Here is a 19,064-nt window from a genome sequence, read left to right as displayed (position 1 = left end):
CCCCAAGGCCTTTGCACACCCAGGCCCATGGCAACTGTCACAAGAGCCGCACATTGACAGTGACTTACAACTCTCAAGCAGATGTGTGTTCTCACTGATTGATTACAACAGAGGACATTTTTTTTTGCCTGGGTGTTTCAGCTGGCTAAGCATCTGACTTCAGCTCAGGCCATGATCTCATGGTTCGTGAGTTCAAGCCCCACATCAGGCTCTGAGCCTGTCAGCACAGAGCCTGGAGCCTGCTTTAGATTCTGTCTCCTCTCTCTCTTCCCCTCCCCCACTCATTCTCTCTCTCTTTTTCTCTCTCTTTCCCTCTCCCTCCCCTCTCTCTTTCTCTCTCAAAAATAAAATAAACATTAAAATTTTTTTAAAGAAGAGTTACCTTTGCAGTGGAACGTGAGCAATATGGCGGAACCCAGAGTTGAATTGGCATTAGACAGGTAGATAGCTGTTTCTGTAAGAACTTGACAAATCAAGAGACAGTCTTTATAGCCGGTAACTTGGGTGTGTGTACATATTCCAAAAAGCATATGCTTTCGAAGGCCCTTGAATTGGTATTAATCACCATATCGAGAGGGAAGAGTACAATTCGGGAGCAAAGCAGGCCAGACCCCACGACATTCGTTCCAGAGCTGCTTCCTCAGGGACTGTCTTGAGGGAACAGAGCCTCCGTCAGCCGGTCTGCACAGGGTAACCATCAGTCCCTTCACAGGCACGCTGTGAAGACTTCTGTTTCTTTGAATAAAATGTACGATACTGGGGGTGCCTGGGTGGCCCGGTCACTGACCTGTCTGGCTTCAGCTCACGTCATGATGTCACGGTTCGTGGGTGGAGCCCTCCATTGGAGTCTGTGCTGGTGGTGCAGAGCCTGCGTGGGATTCTCTCTCCCTCTCTCTGCCCCTTCCCCACTCTCTCTCTCTCAAAAATAAACTTTAAAACATATTTTTAAAAATGTACAACATTTGTTCCTTTGTGGAGCTTTCTGGCTTTTCAGATGGCATCATGGAGTAGTACTTTGATCCTACCGAGCACGTGGCAAACATAATTACATCGCCGCGAACTTTCTCCTCCCGCAGGAATGCCGACAAGCCGTTCCTGCTCACCCTGTCCTACCTTCAGGTGCACACGGCCCTGTTCGCGTCCAAGGACTTTGCCAGCAAAAGCAAGCACGGAGTTTATGGGGATGCCGTGGAGGAAATGGACTGGAGCGTTGGTATGTGTGTGCTTACGCTGTGCCCCCATCGTCCTCTGCCTGCCTCCTCTCCTATGAATTCCCACCCTGATGCCTTTAAAAACAGCAAACGTTTTTGTATTTTTCAAACACAAAGGTAACAAAACACTGTGAGACGTAAGAAGAACCTGTGGCCGAGCCCACAGTCAGACGTGAGCACAGCATTGTGTGCAGTGCAGTTAGATGACTGCTGGGCTTGGGGACGGAGCAGACCGTGGCCACCTACAGCCCTGGCCGGCGGCTCGGGCCGTCAGCTGCGGGATGTCCCGGGGGTCCGGCTCTCCGGGCTGCAACAGATCCCTGGCTTCCTTTCACGGCCTTTATTCCTCTCGCCGCCTCTCTGAGGACGCAGACATTGCCTGTTCTTTCTGTCCATTCTCCTCCTCCTGAAGCAAATTACTTGATTCCGCAGGAAGCTGCCATTTTCCCCAGAGGTGCTGGCAAGACTTACTTGAACCAATATATCCTCCACATCTATGGGCGGTGGTCCTGAGCCTGCTCTCCTTGATGTTCTCTGGCACAGCAGAGCCATCTTGGGTCTGTCCTGTAATGTCTAAGGGAAGCGAAGGAATGGAAAACCAGTGAGCCCTGAACTCGTCACTCACATCCCGTCTCTTCTGGTGACATCATCTCTTGTGTTGAAATTGCTCAATCCTTATGGACAAAGTTGGACAAAATTGTCCAAATGTCACCAGTCAGGACGTTGCTTAGGATTTTTACGTGTTTGTTTTCTTTTCCTTCCCTTCCCCCCATCTTCCTCCGTTTCTTTTTGTGCCCTGAATTGGTAGTTTTTAACTTTTTCAGCTAGATCTTTTGGAAATATTGGAACATTGCCACAGAGCGTCTTTGTTCTTTGTTTCTTTTTTGGTTGATTTGTTTTAAGCAGCAAATTGAATGTGATGATGGTTGTGTACCGTGGTGATTACAAGAACAATTTTGTTTTGTTTTGTTTTGTTAAATCTTGGAGCACTGTCTTAAAAAACAAGAGGACTGGACCCTTATTCTAGATTCTAGCTCTGTGTTTACTGTCTATGAATTTGAGAGATGTCTTAAATCTCTAGGCTTCATGGCTATCATCTTAACGTGAAGAATTCAGACGAGGTGGGTCCTCACTATGTGTCTTCTCTGCAGCTCTGTGACTCCATAGACTAACAGAAAGCAGTACCTATGATAATTACTGGAAGACACGAAACCGGAACTTTCCCTCTCATAAGAAATACTAGACAAATCGAACGCACTGGGCCTTTTCCATATGTCAGGACAAGCTGCCTCTTTTCATTTTTGCTCCTTTAAATGTTGCATGTCAACCAGTTAGCATTTTCCACATCTTGGTAGTACGAATCGGTAGAAAGTTTTATCTCGTCGATGAGTGTTAGATTCCAAGTAACAGGTTTCTCGTATGAGTCTAAGACGTTTGTTGGCCAACAGGCAAGCCCATGCTGGTATCATCAAACATACTGATTCTCTTCTATTTTGCTAAAATGCCACATGTGCCTACCCCGACCCATCAGAAAGTCTGACTTTGAGTGTTGTGTCTAGAACCATTCTGTCTAGAACCTGGTTATGTCTTCAGTGAAACGGAGAGTATTTTTCATTCTTTGAGATCTGCATTAGGATGTGACTTCACACTTGCGGATGTTTCTGTTCCTTTGGCCAAAACATAAAAGCCTCCCCCTAAGCCATGACATTAATTTCCTGGGACACGTCTGCTGTCTTACAAATCCAGCACCTCCGAATGTGTTGAATTCCTACTTTCCAAGAAGAGCCTTTCCCTACAGCACCATGGGACCACCACATTCTCAACTGTGTGATAAAATGGGGACGTTTGCTTTAAAATGATGCGACCTACACAGAAGTCACTTGAGATAGGAGTGGGTAGGTGAGGAGGGCACATCTCCGTCATTCCAGGCATTTTCTTTCAAAATTTGTGGAGGCACCAGATCTATGGAGGATGGCTTTCTCTACCACGGGGCTCTCTGTCCCCCTAAAGGCATATTCACAGCAAAAGCACCTTTGTTATTAAACTGTGCTGCACGGCCATTCCACACATCTGTGTGTCCGTTGCCTTATTCTTAGCCTGTGATCACGCTGTGGTGCACTGCTGTAATCACCGAGGGTAGTGAGCACACGGACTTGGTGTGAGGGCCACAGAAGGAGCCACGCAGAGACACCACGTGGGTGGCTAGCCCTGGAACCGTATTTCCTCTAAGTAAAATGCAGGGTGGTCAGTGCTCCTCAGTAATGTCAGTCACTGCCTGTTCAGCGGGCGCCCCCCGGCCAGCGCTGGCCTGTGCACACATTCCCTCCTGGGCGTCGTGGCCAGTCTGTGCGGCAGGAAGCATGACCTTCGTCTCCGTGAGGCAGGTGAGGCGGGTGAGGCAGGTGAGCATTGTCGAAGGCCAATACGCCTGCCTTGGGTGTATTGATTACAGAATTAATAGTACGGGATGAGCAGGAACCCGGCTGCAGGCGTTGGCCCGAGTGTGAAGTCTGCAGTGCCTTGTTTCCCACTCTGCCTATAATGAGAAAGGCTTCCTCATAACACGGTATGTGCTGTTTCACAGGGAAATATTTCACAGGGAAATAGCTCATGCCTTCCTTGTGTGCGTTGATTGAATGCTTACTGTGTGCCTAATTTCTTTTTTTGAGAGGGGGAGTGTGATAATGATAAGTCCCTTGACATAGGGGAATTTAGGAACCACTGACGGATTTAAGATTCTTCCAGGAGGTGTCATAATAACACAGAGCAGGGAGCCATGGATGAGTGTCCCAGTGAAGATGCAGATAAAGCGCGTCAGAGTTTGGAAACAGGAAGGGTGGGCATCAGAGGCCGGTGGACACAGCCCACCGTGATACCTCAGCAGGACCACTACCAGTCAGATCCTGTGGGCAATCAAGGCATGACTGCAAAGTGGTATTTTCAATTCCAAGTAATTCTTTTTCTTTATTTTAACTTTTTAACGTATATTTATTTTTGAGAGAGAGAGGGAGGGAGTGCATGAGCAGGGCAGAAAAAGAGAGGGAGACACAATCTGAAACAGGCTCCAGGCTCTGAGCTGTCAGCACAGAGCTCGATGTGGGGCTCAAACCTACGAACCGTAAGATCATGACCTGCGCCAAAGTCAGACTGAGCCACCCAGACGCCCCCCCAACCAAGTAATTATTTTTTTTTTAAGTTTTTATTTATTTCGAGGGAGAGAGTGAGCACATGGGGAAGGGTCAGGGATAGAGAGAGAGAGAAGGAGAGAAAATCCCAAGCAGGCTCCATGCCGCGGGTGCAGAGCCCAACATGGGGCTTGATCTCATGAACTGTGAGATCATGACCCGAGCCAAAGTGAGACACTCAGCCAACTGAGCCACCTGGTGTCCCATCAATCCCAAGTAATTCTGAAGCAGCAGAGCTTTGAGGAGGAACGAATGGGCAAAATCACGGTGTTTTCAAATGTGCACCAAGTATTTGGGGGGGCATGGCATTCTGGCTGGTTTTCTTCCCCTGGAAATGAAGTGATACTTACTGGACATCTATGAATGGGAAAGTGGCAAAGAAAGGTAGAAGTATGGAGGTGGTTCCCCCCAGTGGTTTCTTATCTGTGGTTTGTCCCATCCCAGGTGACACCTTCAGTCTGTCAGGTGGAATTTGCATACAGTCAGCATTTATTTAGAACCCCGTGCTATTAATAGAGCCACGGGAAGGAATCATAAATCAGCACTTGCTCAGGAGTCAACCAGCAAATTCTCTGTCCTACAAAGAGAAATGCAAGTCAAGAACAATGAGGTGAACACTAACATAAATCTCTGGCTTCAGATCAAACCTTTCAATTAAAAAAAAAAAAAAAATCCCTGCCACTTTCAAGGGTTGGGATCCAGTGGCTTATGTAGGATTTTTTTCTTTCAAACAAAAAACGTGAAGCTTTTTCTTTAGTAGAAGCACCCCCATCATGGCGGCATTGAGAAGTGTTGTGAATTGCTCAGCATCTGTGAGGTGGTACCCCCTAGTGGCTGTGTGTGGTACAGCGGTCCTCAGTTTCTCCATCCCTTTCCATCTCTGGGGCTGGCCAGTGCCACCTTCTGTGAGTGCAGGGACAGAACACACAACCAACCTAATGGAAAAATAACACACAGGTTCATAAAGACCAGCTGGGGGTAGGGTACAGGGTGAATTCATCTTTTCTATGCCTGACATATAGTTAAGCACACACCATGCAGTAATGATGGACACACATCCAATTCTACTTGAGAAATGGCAAATGAATTGGAAGGTTTCAAGAGATCAGGATAGTGACTAGAACCTCAAGTAACACAAGAAAAAAACTCTGCAAATGAGCCTTGGATGTTGGTCAAAGCCCCTCAAACGTACAACGTAATTTGAACAAGCATTTGGCTTATTGGGCGTGAGTTTAATGGATTATCCATTTCAAAATGGACTCTTTCTAGGACTGTAGTGTTAGAAATGCTGTGTGCTGTGAATAACTTCTCAGTAGGTATGCTTGCCTGGGTGAAAGTGCTCTGGTTGCATTCATGTGGAAGACATTTGCCTCTAGAAGGCTGCAGACCAGGGGCAAAGCAAGGGCTCAGTAAGTGGTACTTCCAAGGTGAAATCATGGGGGAAAGGTGCCTGATACTGACAAGACCCTGTCCAAGGTGCTGAAATTGCTAGTCATACTTGGCTTTCTCTTACATATGTGGATAATGGTCCAACCGTGGGAGTAGATAAGATTGCTTTGCAAGCCAAGCGTGTTGGAAGCAGTTGCGTAATTTGTGACTCAAGGTTTACCTCCATTGAAATCCAAGGTAAAAGTTTAGAAATGAACTTTCATGTTTCTACTTCTCAAAAACTAGCATCACAGAGTCTAAGAAAGCAATGGCAATATTCTCTTTGTCATTCTTTTGTTCTCTAACGAATGTAATGTGGGCCATAACACTGTGTATTCCTTTGGGATTCAACACATCAGTTTTCTGTCTTGAATTTTTTAAACGCTCCTTTTCTTGATAAATGGAGTCTCTTCTAAAGCGTGAAAATAATGTGCTCATTTCTGATGCATTTTGAAAATGGAAGGCCAGGTAGAACATTCAAATGAAGGGCAAAATAGGAAGAATTCCCAAAAGAAAAACAAAAGAACTCCTGATACTGAGAAGGGAGGGTAGGAGAAGTGAGGGTATCAGAATTCAGGGGTAAAGAACCCTTCAAAGGGCAATCAACTCCTACCCAGGTGAAAAGTCACAAGTGTATTTAGCCACTATAAACTGTAGTGTTGTAAGAGATTGCTGAGCGAGTGATATTTAAGGAGTTTGAAGTCAGTGTGGTTGGATATTCCTTCAGGAAGCATGAGGGATGTGGGCAGAGGGGTGGCTTATAGGACTGTGTCTGCTCAGGGGGAGACCAGGAGTCAAGTGTTGGCTCTGGGTGTGGAACTAGGTGATTTTCAGGCCAATGCAGAGGCAGTAATAAGGATCATTGAATTGACCGATGATTGAAATTTTGCCAGGGAGTATCACAAAAGACATTTCAGCATTGGAGATTGGTGCATTGGCAAGGGAATGACCCAAGTGTCAGACCACAGCATAAGAATGAGGAGATTGGGGGAGGGGTACTGGTGGCTTGGGAGTTGATGGGTTGTAGGCCCAAACAAGATAGTAGGGAAGGTTTTGGAAGCCTGGGAAGAGGTGAAAGTGTTTATATGGCAGGGATAGAATCATTCTACCCATTCTGGGTATGCACAGGTATGTGGCATGCTCATAGGTGACTGGATAAAGGACTAGAAGTCAATCTCCTTGTGTTGAGCACATTAAAGGACTGGAAAGCCAGGCTGTTTCACTGGCTCTTTCCTTGTGACTGCACAAGCCTCAAAGACACCAAGCTCAGCTGTCCTCTGATTGGGATGGCTGATTATCTTTACTCGCTTTCAGGGTGGAGGTTTATGGCCGGGCAGGAGCACTCAATGAATGATGGTGTATTTTGCAGGGAGCAATGTAGAGCTGTTATGAACCACACAATCATTAAATGTGCTTCCGGTTTTATCAAATAAACAGTCACTGGAAACTTGAAAGTTATTTTAAGAGTTGGTCACCAGTCTAAATTTCCAGGTTTTTTAGCAGGCTTCAGGGACTAAGGGAAGTGGTCTATACACACTAAAGCATGCTGGCTTCCAGCTCTGTGCAGCAAAGCCCTATCTGTCAGCTCCCTGGCACGAAAGCAGTATCAAGAAGAAAATGCTCATAACACATGACTCATTGTCACCTTGTAGCTGCAGCACACATCACAGTGAACTGTGCTGGGGACAGTTCCTACTTATAGGCAGTGGGAAGCAGAACATGGAAGCATTTGTTATAAAACTCTTAAGCTTCTCAAATAGAGCAAGTACACCCTTCATTCCTGTGCAGCCAAGGTTGGATGTCATGTGAATTCTTAAACCTGTTTTTAATTTGCATTGTATTTAAAACCCTGCACCATAGAGTTTAAATAAAAATAAATAAATGAAGCTAGGTGGCACTGGCTCCAAGAGAGACAGAATGATGGAGAAGAACAGGAAGCCCAGAAAGAGAATCTCATGTAAATGTAGATGTGGCCTTTCAAGGCAGACAGCTAAGAATGGATGATACATTAATTGCAATACGATGATTAAATTTTGGGAGACATTATAATTACTTTACTGGTGCCTGGCACTCTGGTGTTTTGCATGCACTTAAAAGAGAGAATGATGCTGGTAGTGATGGTGATGGTGATGATGATGATGATGATGACGATGATGTTCATGATGATAGTGATGATGATAATGCTGGTGGTGATGATGGTGGTGGTTATGATGATGGTGATGATTATGGTGATAATATTGATGGTGATGGTGGTGGTGGTGGTGGTCATGGTAGTGAGGGTGATGATGGTGATGGTGATGATGATGATGGTAGTAGTGATGATGGAGGTGATGGTGGTGATGATGATGATGGTGGTGGTGGTGATGATGGTTCTGAGCGTGATGATGGTGGTAGTGATAATGATGGTGATAGTAATGATGATGATGGTGATGATGATAATGGTGGTAGTGATGATGGTGGTGATGGTGGTGATGATGAAGATTAATGAAGAACATGAGGGTGTTGGTGATGATGTTGTTAGTGAAGAAAGTGATAATGAAGGAAAAGGTGAAAACAACAAAGATGAAGAGAAAAGGGGAAAAAGTGATGACGGTCCAGATAAATAAGACCGTTTTTCAGGGAGCTATCACTTAGAAAACTAAAGTAACTGACCAGAGGTCTTGGAGGTGACATATGGCACCAAAAATATTAATCTGCTTCTGTGCTATGTTGCTGTGCCCAATTCATGTAAGTCAATACCCCTTGCAGATTGAATTTGGAAAAATGACCCATGAAAGAATGCAAGAATATATATTGGGCTTTATTTGTCTGATATATCATTGAGCAGACTCTTTCTAAGCTTAAAAGCAAAGAAATAAATGATCGAGAAAAAGATTGCTATATTTAACTACATAAAAACTAAAATTTCCTGATGTCAAAAAAGATAGCAAACTAAAAATACCAGTGACAAACTAGAGTAAAAGCATGTGCAATATCTACATCAAATAAAGAAAATCTTTGAGGTGTAAAAGGAGCTTGTTCAAAGAAATTGATTAAAAGATAAATACCAGAAAAGGGATTTAGTTGTGCCAGTGTATTGTGTCAGTTCAGTGTACCATTGGTAGCATTAAGTGTTATGATTCCTAAAATAATATGATGATGATGAGGAAAAGGATGATGATAATAACATCCCCCAAACTCTTTGCTAATATGATGAGTGAAATGGGAAACCTATTAAAATTACATATGCCACATTATATTGAATCCTAAGGAGGGTAGACATTTCCGTTGGCTTTTATTTTTTTTGTAATTGAACAAACAAAATCTATCATCATTTATATGGCAGGGTCGGTGCATTTTCTTAAGCCCCTACTCCAGGGGTGCCCTGATAAAGAGCTAAGTAAGGCTGCCAGGTGTTTTCCACATTGCCTATGCTTAACTGTACCACTCTGTTTATGTACAAAGTGTACTTTAAATATTCAGCCAGCACTTTCTATTTCTGAATCCCAAGGCGCCCGTGACACAATTATTAAAACTCAACTCAAGCAACAAATTGGATTTTATTTTCACACTGGTGCTTTTCTTCATCAAAAATTCCCTTTTGGAATTTTCAGAAGACTTTAAGTTGCCTGGATATGTGTGTGTGTGTGTGTGTGTGTGTGTGTGTGTGTGTGTGTTTACATGAGGTCCTTTTGCACTGCCTTTGCCTTCAATTTCATCCTAAATAGCACACTTTAAAAAATGCATGAGTTTGTAAAAATCTGCTTAATTCAATAACTTCAGTATGGATGCTAATTCCCCAAAGGGGAAACTGATGGTTAAAAAAAAAAAAACAAAAAACTCTACTGGTTTATCCCAGACTATCAAATGTTGGGTATATGCGTGGAATGGCACATTAGCTCTGAATCAGATAAAATATGACCTCCAGTCTTGTCATTGTAAGCCCTTGTTACAGAGATAATCATGAAATAGAGCCCACAGACAGACAGGGAAGTTTGACAGGGTCTGATATCACAACACTTCTGCCTAATGAACAAATTTTTTATTCCATTGGCTCTAGCCAGGAGAGGAATGAGGGAATTTTCTTTACAGACCACCGTTTACCTGAATGTGATACATAATAAGGTTTTTTAAACTTCAGGAAGACATCTAGGAAGTGAGGATAACCCATAAATCATAAAGGGATGTCTAATACCAACCCACCTATGTATAATTTTCTCTCCATGGTCATCAAACCGATTTAACCAAGAGACAGTATGAAAAAAATCACATGTTTGATTTGCAAAGGTGTATACTAAGCTTTAGGACATGTGCAAAAAAATTTCAAGAAATGTGCAGTTGAGCCATTTGGGAGCACTTAATGTATACTTTGAAAATACAGGGCTTCCTCAAAATCATATATGTGATGTTGCTCCTGGAATATAATTTTATTGAGGTGCATACACCTTCCAGGCTTGAAGGGGAAAAATGACTTTATGTTAAACGAAAATAAAATCGCCCGTGCCAAGATTTTCCATTATTGTCACTTTCTGTGATGTGTGTTGGAGGACCCCTTTGTGAGCGACAGTTTGGAGGACACAGTAGGAATGAGATGCCACTGAGTGACCTTCAATCTTTCTTCTTTCTGTGCCCCTGTGTTGGAGCATTTTCTGTGTATGTGGGGCGTTTCTGTCCATGCAGTGTCTGTCCAGCATCAGGACGAGCCAAGAGCTGAGTCCTCGGTGCACATAGATCAAGAATAGAGCTTGGAGCTGTCTGTCCATCAGCGTCTCCATTTTTGCAAGATACCTTTGCCATATATATTTTTTAATTTTAATATTTCCCTCATTTTTTGTAATTCTTTGTCTAATTGCCAAAATAATCCATAGTCGGGGCGCCTGGGTGGCTTAGTCGGTTAAGCGTCCGACTTTCGCTTGGGTCATGATCTCACGGTTCGTGGGTTCGAGCCCCGCGTCGGGCTCTGTGCTGACTGCCAGCTCAGAGCCTGGAGCCTGTTTCAGTCTGTGACTCCCTCTCTCTCTGACCCTCCCCTGCTCACGCTGTCTGTCTCTCTCTCTAGAAATAAATAAAAAAAATATTAAAACAAAAACAAAAACAAAAACAAAATAATCCATAGTCTAAAAATCAAAGGATACACACACACACACACACACACACACACCCCAGAAAGGAAGTGCCTTTAGTGACCCCACCCCTGATGAGCAGCGTTGTTGATAGTTTACGGTGTAAGTTTCACCATTTGTATGTTGCCAGTATGATATAATAATATGAAGACATGGTCCTTATTAAGAGGATTTTATACACACTCCACACATTTTTTTTATAGTTTCCTTTCTCACAGAAGTATATAGTGGGATATTTTCCAGTGTCAGCCTTGCAGTTTGTACGTACATCGTCTTTCTTAGACAATAACTTACTGAGCCGTTCCTCTGGGAGGGACAGGGGAGTTGCCCACTAGCTTTTTGTTTTTCTGTTTCCAGCAGTGCAGTGGTGAATATTCTTCTCTGTATATTTCTGTGAATTGGTGTGAGTATTCTTGAAAGAAACGTTTCCCAAAATTAAAATGCTGAATCAAAGGGTATTTAAAATTGAATTCTAGTAGATATTGCCTAAAACATCTTACTCTTTTATCCCCATCAATGGTGGGGCAGTCATTGATGATTTGTGTAAATTCTAATTTTCTCATAATGCTAATAACTCCAGTATAATGACTCTGAAAGGATGTTTACTTCTATATTTGTCAGGTGAAAATGCTATTTAACTATTGCAATTTCCCTTCCTGTTGCACCTGTCATTGCAAAACCTCTACATTTTCATCCATGGTTGTGTTTTTTTGTTCAAAGAATTCCATTTTCATATCCTTTGAACACTTTTCTATTGGGTTGTCCATCTTTTTCTCATTGATTTGTTTGGACTCTTTATATATTAAGGACATTAATAGTTTACTTGTTGTATGTTACAAATATTTTTCCTGCTTCTTTATTTCTCTTTTCATTTTATTTATAGACTCTTCCGTGGTGAATTTCTGTGGTTGAATGTGACAGCCTCTCCTTTGTGACTTTGGGGATTGACAGTGAGCTTTAAAAAGGTCTTCCCTGCCTATTGAATTATGTGCCTTTTGTCTTATGTTTCCTCCAAATATGTTTATGGTCTCACATTTTGCAGTGAGATACTTGTATGGAAAGGAACATGTGTGTGTGACCACATGTTGTCATTTGCTCATTATTATAGCTGTCAGTCTTGGGTAGTCACTGCTCTTGGCTAGTGTGGGATTGACCTCGGAGAACTTCTGGAAGATGAGTTGTGGTGCCCAGGGCTATACTTTGCCTGTAGGCAGCAGGTAGTAGGTCAGAATCTTTCTGCAAGGTGTGTGTAGAGTTCACGCTAATGAGGCCCCTATGGCCACAGTAAGCCAGGTGGGTGTAGTGCAGTGGTCCCTTCTCACGGTGACTGGCAGGGTGTGTCATCAGGCAGGGTGTGCTCTCTGAGCGGGCATTGGTGCTGGGCTCACGCCTGTGTTGTCGGTCCTGGATTTGGGGCGAAAGCGTATTAGGGCGTCCAGGGATGGCGGTGACATGCCCTTCACTGAAAGTTTGTTCCTCCTGGCCAGGGACACAAAGCGTTCAGATCACACGGGGAGGGGCTGTCCTCAAATGCCCCCAAAAGAAGATTCCTGCTCTGCTCCCCAGTGTCTTCCTGGTCAGCGAAGGGGGAGCAGGTGGCTGATCCCACGTGGCCTCCTGCCCTCACCTGTGCTCACACTACCGTCCTGAAGGTCCAGGTGTGCACCTGGGACCCCGCTGTGGTTTGCCTGGAGAGTTTAAAATGACGTTCCTTCCAGATTAGTTTTGCTTTCTTTCTTTTTAAATTTTTTTAATGTTTTATTCATTTGTTGAGAGATGGAGAGAGACAGAGTGCAAGTGGGGGCAGGGCAGAGAGAGAGGGAGACAGAGAATCAGAAGCAGACTCCAGGTTCTGAGCTGTCAGCACAGAGCCTGACACGGGGCTCGAACCCACAAACCGTGAGATCGTGACTTGAGCCTAAGTCGGCCACACTCAACCGACGGAGCCACCCAGGCGCCCCTTGATTAGTTTCACTTTCGAAGAGAGTTAGGAAAAGGGAGGAGGGAGAGACTAGTGTGTGTCCACACTGTTTCCGGCATATTCAACAACCAGTGTTAAAGCTATATTGATTTTTACACTCAGAACAGGGGGGGAAAAATCAGAGGTCATTAGAAGACATTTCTATCACATTACTGAACGTATGATTTAACCAAACAAGCAATTTGTGATCCAGCCCTGTCTTCCATCTAACAAGACTGCTCTTGAAAGGCTGCTGGGGACGGAAACAGTTCTCGGCCGAGTGAAATTAGAGGCGTGGTGTCAGGTGCTCGCCTCCCTCCTGGGCTCTCCCGGTTTCTTCTGCCCCAGAGCATTACCACACTCCCCCCGCCATAATGACACTGATGCTCGCATAATAAGCATGCACATCTTCCCTTCGGGACACTTTCTCCCTCCGGGCATCCTGCATCCGTAGTAATCCTCTTTCAGGCTCTCCGGACGGGACTCCATTTTGCCAGTACGGAAACCGAGGCACACGGAAGGGAAGTGGCTTGCCCCTGCGAGCTCTCACAGCAGGATTCAGACCCTGGAGCGTGACTTTAGTCCCCGGGCAGTATTCACTGGGACGATGGCCCCAGGACATGCAACTTCTGCTTGTTGGTGGCAGCGGGGGTGCTGGGGAAGGGAGTAGACTCTGGGGCCAGATTCTTGACATGTGGCTATACCCCCAGCACCCCCTGGCTGGCAAGCCTGGGCAGATTACCCATCTCACTGGGTCTCTATTTCCTCATCTGTAAAATGGGGTTATACCTCATTGCCGGGAGATCTTGAAGCGTCCCTGGGATACAGATGTGTGCTGTTGTTATTATGATGGCTACATGCACACCTTGCACTGACTCCCTTCTCTCATTGTGTAGAGATAGGAAGCAGGTGGCTGTAGGTGTCCTGGGGCACATGTTCATTTGTTCTGTGGGTTTGATATCTCCCCATGTGAGATGGGACGAACAGGATCTTTCCATAGTCTCTGTCTTCTGAGGTCATTGGAACATGTCCATCTGCCTGCAGCATGAAGGAGCTGTATCTCCAGCAAGCCTTGTGGGGTGGGAGTTCAGGATGGCTCAGAGTCTCCTGGTTGCTGACTGTGTGTGCTCTGAGGTGCTTGGTAGGCTCACCCACTGGAGACACATCTTCTCAATATGGCGGCTGGAGCTCCAGACTGGTGATGGCTTAGTGCTCCTCTGTTAACTGAGACTTATAAGCCTTGGGGAAGGAAAGTTTCTTTATGGCAGGACTCTGTACGTCATTTTATTTGCTCCCAACTAGTAGAAAAAAAGGTGAAGATAGATTATAAAATAGCATGCTTTTGTAAACAACAACTTCTCAGTCCAAAATAGATCTTTCCAGTGGGTATTCCAAGGCACCATTGAAGCCAATAATTGAAATGGTCACAGACCTCTGTCATTTGTGGAGTCAGGGTATCATTCCTTCAAGGTCACTAACGGCAGGTGTACCCATTTGGCTTCTGATGCTTATCAGTTCCTGAAGTTGGAAAACAAACACTGAGTGACATTCACCTACAGTCTCCCCTTTGAGTCAGTCGTGGCAAAATGTGACTTCTGCCCGTGTTCACATTTCGGGTTAGTAGAAAATGGTTATCGAAAGAATACTGTTGTCATAATATTTTTCCTTTCTGAAGTAAGACAATAGTCAGGAGAGAACAAGTACAACAAAATTACAGCATTTTACGTATTTTAACTTTAATCACGGGAAGGTAAAATTGGCTGTCAGTGTGTTTGTGGCTGTTTGTTTCCTGCCAAATTTCATCAGTAACAACCGTCTTATAAATGCATTTATGCATCTGAATTTGAGCAGGTAAATATGCCGTACTTTAGGAAGAAGAAAAGCTACAGAAAATGAGCTTCTCTGACAATCTCCGAGACTTTGCGTACTGACTTTAAGAAAAACATTTCGCTTTGTTTATACAAGTTGACGTTTTGGGTTTGCTTCACGCTCTCTTGCGCTAAGCAAAGTGGAGGAAGGAAAGGAAAGGGACATAATGACTTATTTTGAAATGGAAGGAATTGCCCTATTCACAAATAGGATAGATGCTTCCTTCTGAGAAATGCATTGTCGTGTCATCCGCAGGGGCTTTCTCAGAGGGCGTCCCAATGGGGGAGGGGGGTGGTCTGTACAAAACACAGCACCTACAGCACTGGCTGCAGAGGGTTGTGGTCCATTACATTGGAGAAGAGGAAGGGAGTCCTTGAGCAAAACAGTGTAAATAGACTGAGGACGGCCATAAGTGTTGGTGCATGTGGATGGAATCCAGAGGGTAGAGGATACACTCATGTACACTATTTGCATGAGCACATGCAATCCTGAGCTGAGAGGGACACACTGCATATTTCCTTCCCTCCTGCCTCACCCAAAGTAAGGAATCACGTCGCTAACTGGGCTCTGCCTCCTTTGCTCCATCGCTGTGTTTTGAGACCTGCCTGTGTATTTCACGCCATGTGCCACACTGGCTGTCCTCAGAATGGCCATTTCCTGGACTGAGGTCTTTATTCTCTGGGAAGAAAGCTTTGGATCCCTCTGCCTGTAGTAGCTTTGTGGGCTCCCCCAGAGCACTTCCTAATGCGGACGACGGCTCTTCATGGCTGCTAGACAGGTCTAGGTAGCAGTAGAAATGGAAGTCATTGGTCAGGGTCAGCTCTTCCCAGGCTCCCCGTCTGAAATGCCAGTTGCCCGCTCTTTGGTATCAGTTTCTCTTTCTGCTCTGAAAGCCACCATGGGAGAAGTCGGAAGCCTTGCTCTTGTTTCAGGAGGAAGATGACATCCAGGTCTGTGGCTGTCGAAACGCTGGCAATCAGCCGCCCCACAAATCTCCCTGGCTCTCTGTGGCCGTCTGCATGGCAGCATCAGACATCTGCGTGCTTGGGGAGCCTCCTGGCATTTGAGAGCTGAATCCCTCGTGCCCACTAGACATGAGCCCCCCAGACATGTTTATCAGGCTTCATTGTCCAGTGCTTTTTAAGGAGTAAAGGAATGGAATTCCTAACAGAGCCAACATGAGGACGGATGGGTGGTGAAAGACACAGGCAATTATGGCCTCAGGGATGTGAAGATGCAACCGTTCAGTCATCTCTCTCCCCCGTCCTGTGTGGGTGGCATTACTGGAGTTCTCTCTGTGTGCTCCTCCATGATCCCATCTGAACCATTTGCCTGCCCACCAGGTAAGTGGACACGCTGAATACTTGCCACGGTCAGTACTGGGCTCTGCTCTCAACTGTGTTCATGCTTTTCATTTTTTATTTTTATTCATTTAAAGTTTACTTTTATTTCTTTTGAGAGAGAGAGAGGAAGTGGGAGAGGGGGGGAGAGAGAGAGAGAGAGAGGGAGAGAGAATCCCAAGCAGGCTCTACACTGTCAGTACATGCGGGGTGCAAACTCACAAACTGTGAAATCATGAGCTGAACTGAAATGAAGACTTGGGCACTTAACCAACTGAGCCGCTGAGATGCCCCTCAATGCATTCACTTTATGGAGTGCAGAGTAGGGGATGCAGTAGGCCGGGGGGGAGGGGTGCGGCAGAACAAAGGCACGTCTGGTGGTCCAAACGATATGTGCCGCGATATGTGGTTGGAAGTGCATTATGTGGAATATCGACCCTGGTTCTCCAAATTTAGTTAATTTAGTTTATAAATCATGAACCTTTAGGCTTCATCAACTCTGAAGGAGCGTTACCGTTTTTTGCAAAGCCCAAAGCTTAATTTCATGTTTGTGGGCTTAGACAGATATTTTTACATCTCGAATTAAAACGAATCAGTTTTAACACCGGTTCATAAATCATTTCCGTAACGAAGATGGCACCATAAATAATCGAGGAAATCAAGTCCCGACTAATTCAAACGAGATTAAAATACGTGGTCACGTTTCAATAATCCGTGTGATGGCAACAACCAGCAGTGCAAGAATGAGAAACGTTTATTGGGTGGCAGCCGCTAGCCTGTAAAATCTTGTGCTGATCGTCCGGTAACTTGCTGAAATATTTTGCGTGCATGGATCTGTTAACTCCCCATGGCTGCACCAGGAGGTATTTGTGTCATCTGTAGTTTACAGGTGGGACAGGGAGGTTTGTAGAGGTGAAGCAGCTTGTGTGGGATTCCCCAGGGCCACCTGCCCAGCAGAGCATGGAGGGGTGCCTGTCCTGGTGAATTAACTCAGACAGTAGACCTTTCCGTTCCCCTCCAGCTGCACACACTGTCTACATGACAAGCCGGTGTGGAGCAGTGACCTTTGATGTACTTCCAGCTACTGAATTCGTTTTGTTTTCAGTGTTTGTTAATTTATTTTTTCTGTGTGAGAGAGAACATGAGCAGGGGAGAGGCAGAGAGAGAGGGAGAGAGAGGATCAGAAGCAGGCTCTGCGCTGACAGCAGAGACCCCGACATGGGGCTCGAACCCACGAACCGTGAGATCATGACCGGAGTCAAAGTGGGGCACTTAAATGACTGAACCACCTAGGGGCTTGCAGCTACCGTATTCGAAGATTGCACCAAATCGTGTCCTCTCGAGTTTGCCTTGTATACTGTAAAGATGTCCGTGTTCAAAATTAAACACCAGATACAGAAAGCAGTAGAAAGGCGATGTGAATAATAGAAGAGTGTTCTCAGAAATATTTCCTCCCCCTTCAGTTAACCATGGAGTGCATTGAATTTGCTAGTTAAATATTTTAAGGCATAGAGGGGTGCCTGGGTGGCTTAGTCGGTTAAGCGTCCGACTTTCGCTTAGGTCATGATCTCACGGTTCGTGGGTTCGAGCCCCGCGTCGGGCTCTGTGCTGACTGCCAGCTCGGAGCCTGGAGCCTGTTTCAGAGTCTGTGACTCCTTCTCTCTCTGACCCTCTCCTGCTCACGCTGTCTCTCTCTCTCTCTCTCTCTCTCCCCTAGAAATAAATAAAACATTAAAAAAATTTTTTTTAAATATTTTAAGGCATAGAAACAAAACATTTTTTGGGACACAAGATATTGAGTTAAAGCAGTACTCGGGTAATAGTCCACTGAATACCAGCATGTGTATTTGAAAGGAGAAGTCAGAATTAGGGGCCGGGAATAGATTTGAATACTTGTTGCTTTTCTCTGAAATTCTTGTAAAGTTTATTCATTTATTTATTCATTCATTCATTCATTCTGAGAGAGAGAGCAGGGAGGGGCAGAGAGAGAGGTGAGAGAGAGTCCCAGGCAGGCTCAGCACTGCAAGTGTGGAGCCCACTGTGGGGCTTGAACCGTGAACCATGAGATCATGACCTGAGCTGAAATCAGGAGTCGGACACCTAACTGACTGAGCCACCCAGGCGCCCCTGAATACCTGTTCCTTTTAAGCCACGACCCAGTAATGGTGGGGTCAGAAGATCAAATGCAACTGTCCCCCTGCAAAGATTTATTTCATCTGCTTGAATGAGCGGAATTAATGAATCAGATTCAGTGACGTCATGCGTTTAGGGCACAGTGCATGGTGCTTGCCACACATGAAGTTCTCAACAAATACTACATGATATTATTATTATTATTATTATTATTTCCCAGATGTGTAAAACATCTGTGCTTGAAGTGTGCATGTGATGCCTCCTCATCGACGTGGGCTTCTGTCCACTTGTGTGTGGGTCCCACGCAATGTCTGCCCAACTGCAGGGTGAGGCTGTGACTTTATGGGGAGATCTCAAGCTCTTAGAAATAGTTCATGGATACTTGTGGGGATGAGCACTGGGTGTTATGTGGAAACTAATTTCACAATAAACTATTTGTAAAAAAAAATAAATGAGAATTCCTTTAAAAAAAAAAAAAAAGAAATAGTTCATGGATGAGAAAAAAGTCCATGATGAAAAAGTCAACATGTTCGCTGCATCTTGTGTGGTTTTCTAACGTCACGACAGCTGTTTCATTTGAGATGATCCTGTCTGGACCACACAGTCTCCAGAAGAGCCTGTCCACCCAGAGCCTGGTAGTGCAGGTCTTGGGGAAACAGACGACCTATTCCTAAGAGCTTGCGATCTCGCCACAAAGCCGACACTTCACCCCGCAGTTAGGCTGACGTTGCAGACGCCCTGCACACGAGCAAACTGGAGGTCACATGGATTTAGGAGCAAAAGCCAAGAGAGGAGCCTGTTGGCGTGTTAGCCAGCGTGCCCAGGAGGGCTTCAAT

The 19,064-nt window shown here is 45.0% G+C and overlaps 1 protein-coding gene across 7 annotated transcripts in view; it reads left to right on the top strand.

Moving 5' to 3' along the window:
* Positions 1-19,064, top strand: part of STS (steroid sulfatase) — a 160,760-nt gene that overhangs the window by 96,063 nt on the left and 45,633 nt on the right. For all 7 annotated transcript variants that reach the window (XM_039238554.1, XM_039238553.1, XM_039238552.1 and 4 more), the window contains one exon: positions 1,077-1,213. In XM_039238554.1, the coding sequence (XP_039094485.1) occupies positions 1,077-1,213 (137 nt within the window). The remainder of the gene's footprint in view (positions 1-1,076; positions 1,214-19,064) is intronic.

The sequence above is a fragment of the Hyaena hyaena genome, unplaced genomic scaffold, assembly GCF_003009895.1.
Source record: "Hyaena hyaena isolate Hyena2069 unplaced genomic scaffold, ASM300989v1 scaffold_142, whole genome shotgun sequence".
Lineage (NCBI taxonomy): Eukaryota > Metazoa > Chordata > Mammalia > Carnivora > Hyaenidae > Hyaena > Hyaena hyaena.
The sequence above is the reverse complement of the archived record's forward strand: the minus strand, read 5'-3'. Positions and strand labels throughout refer to the sequence as shown.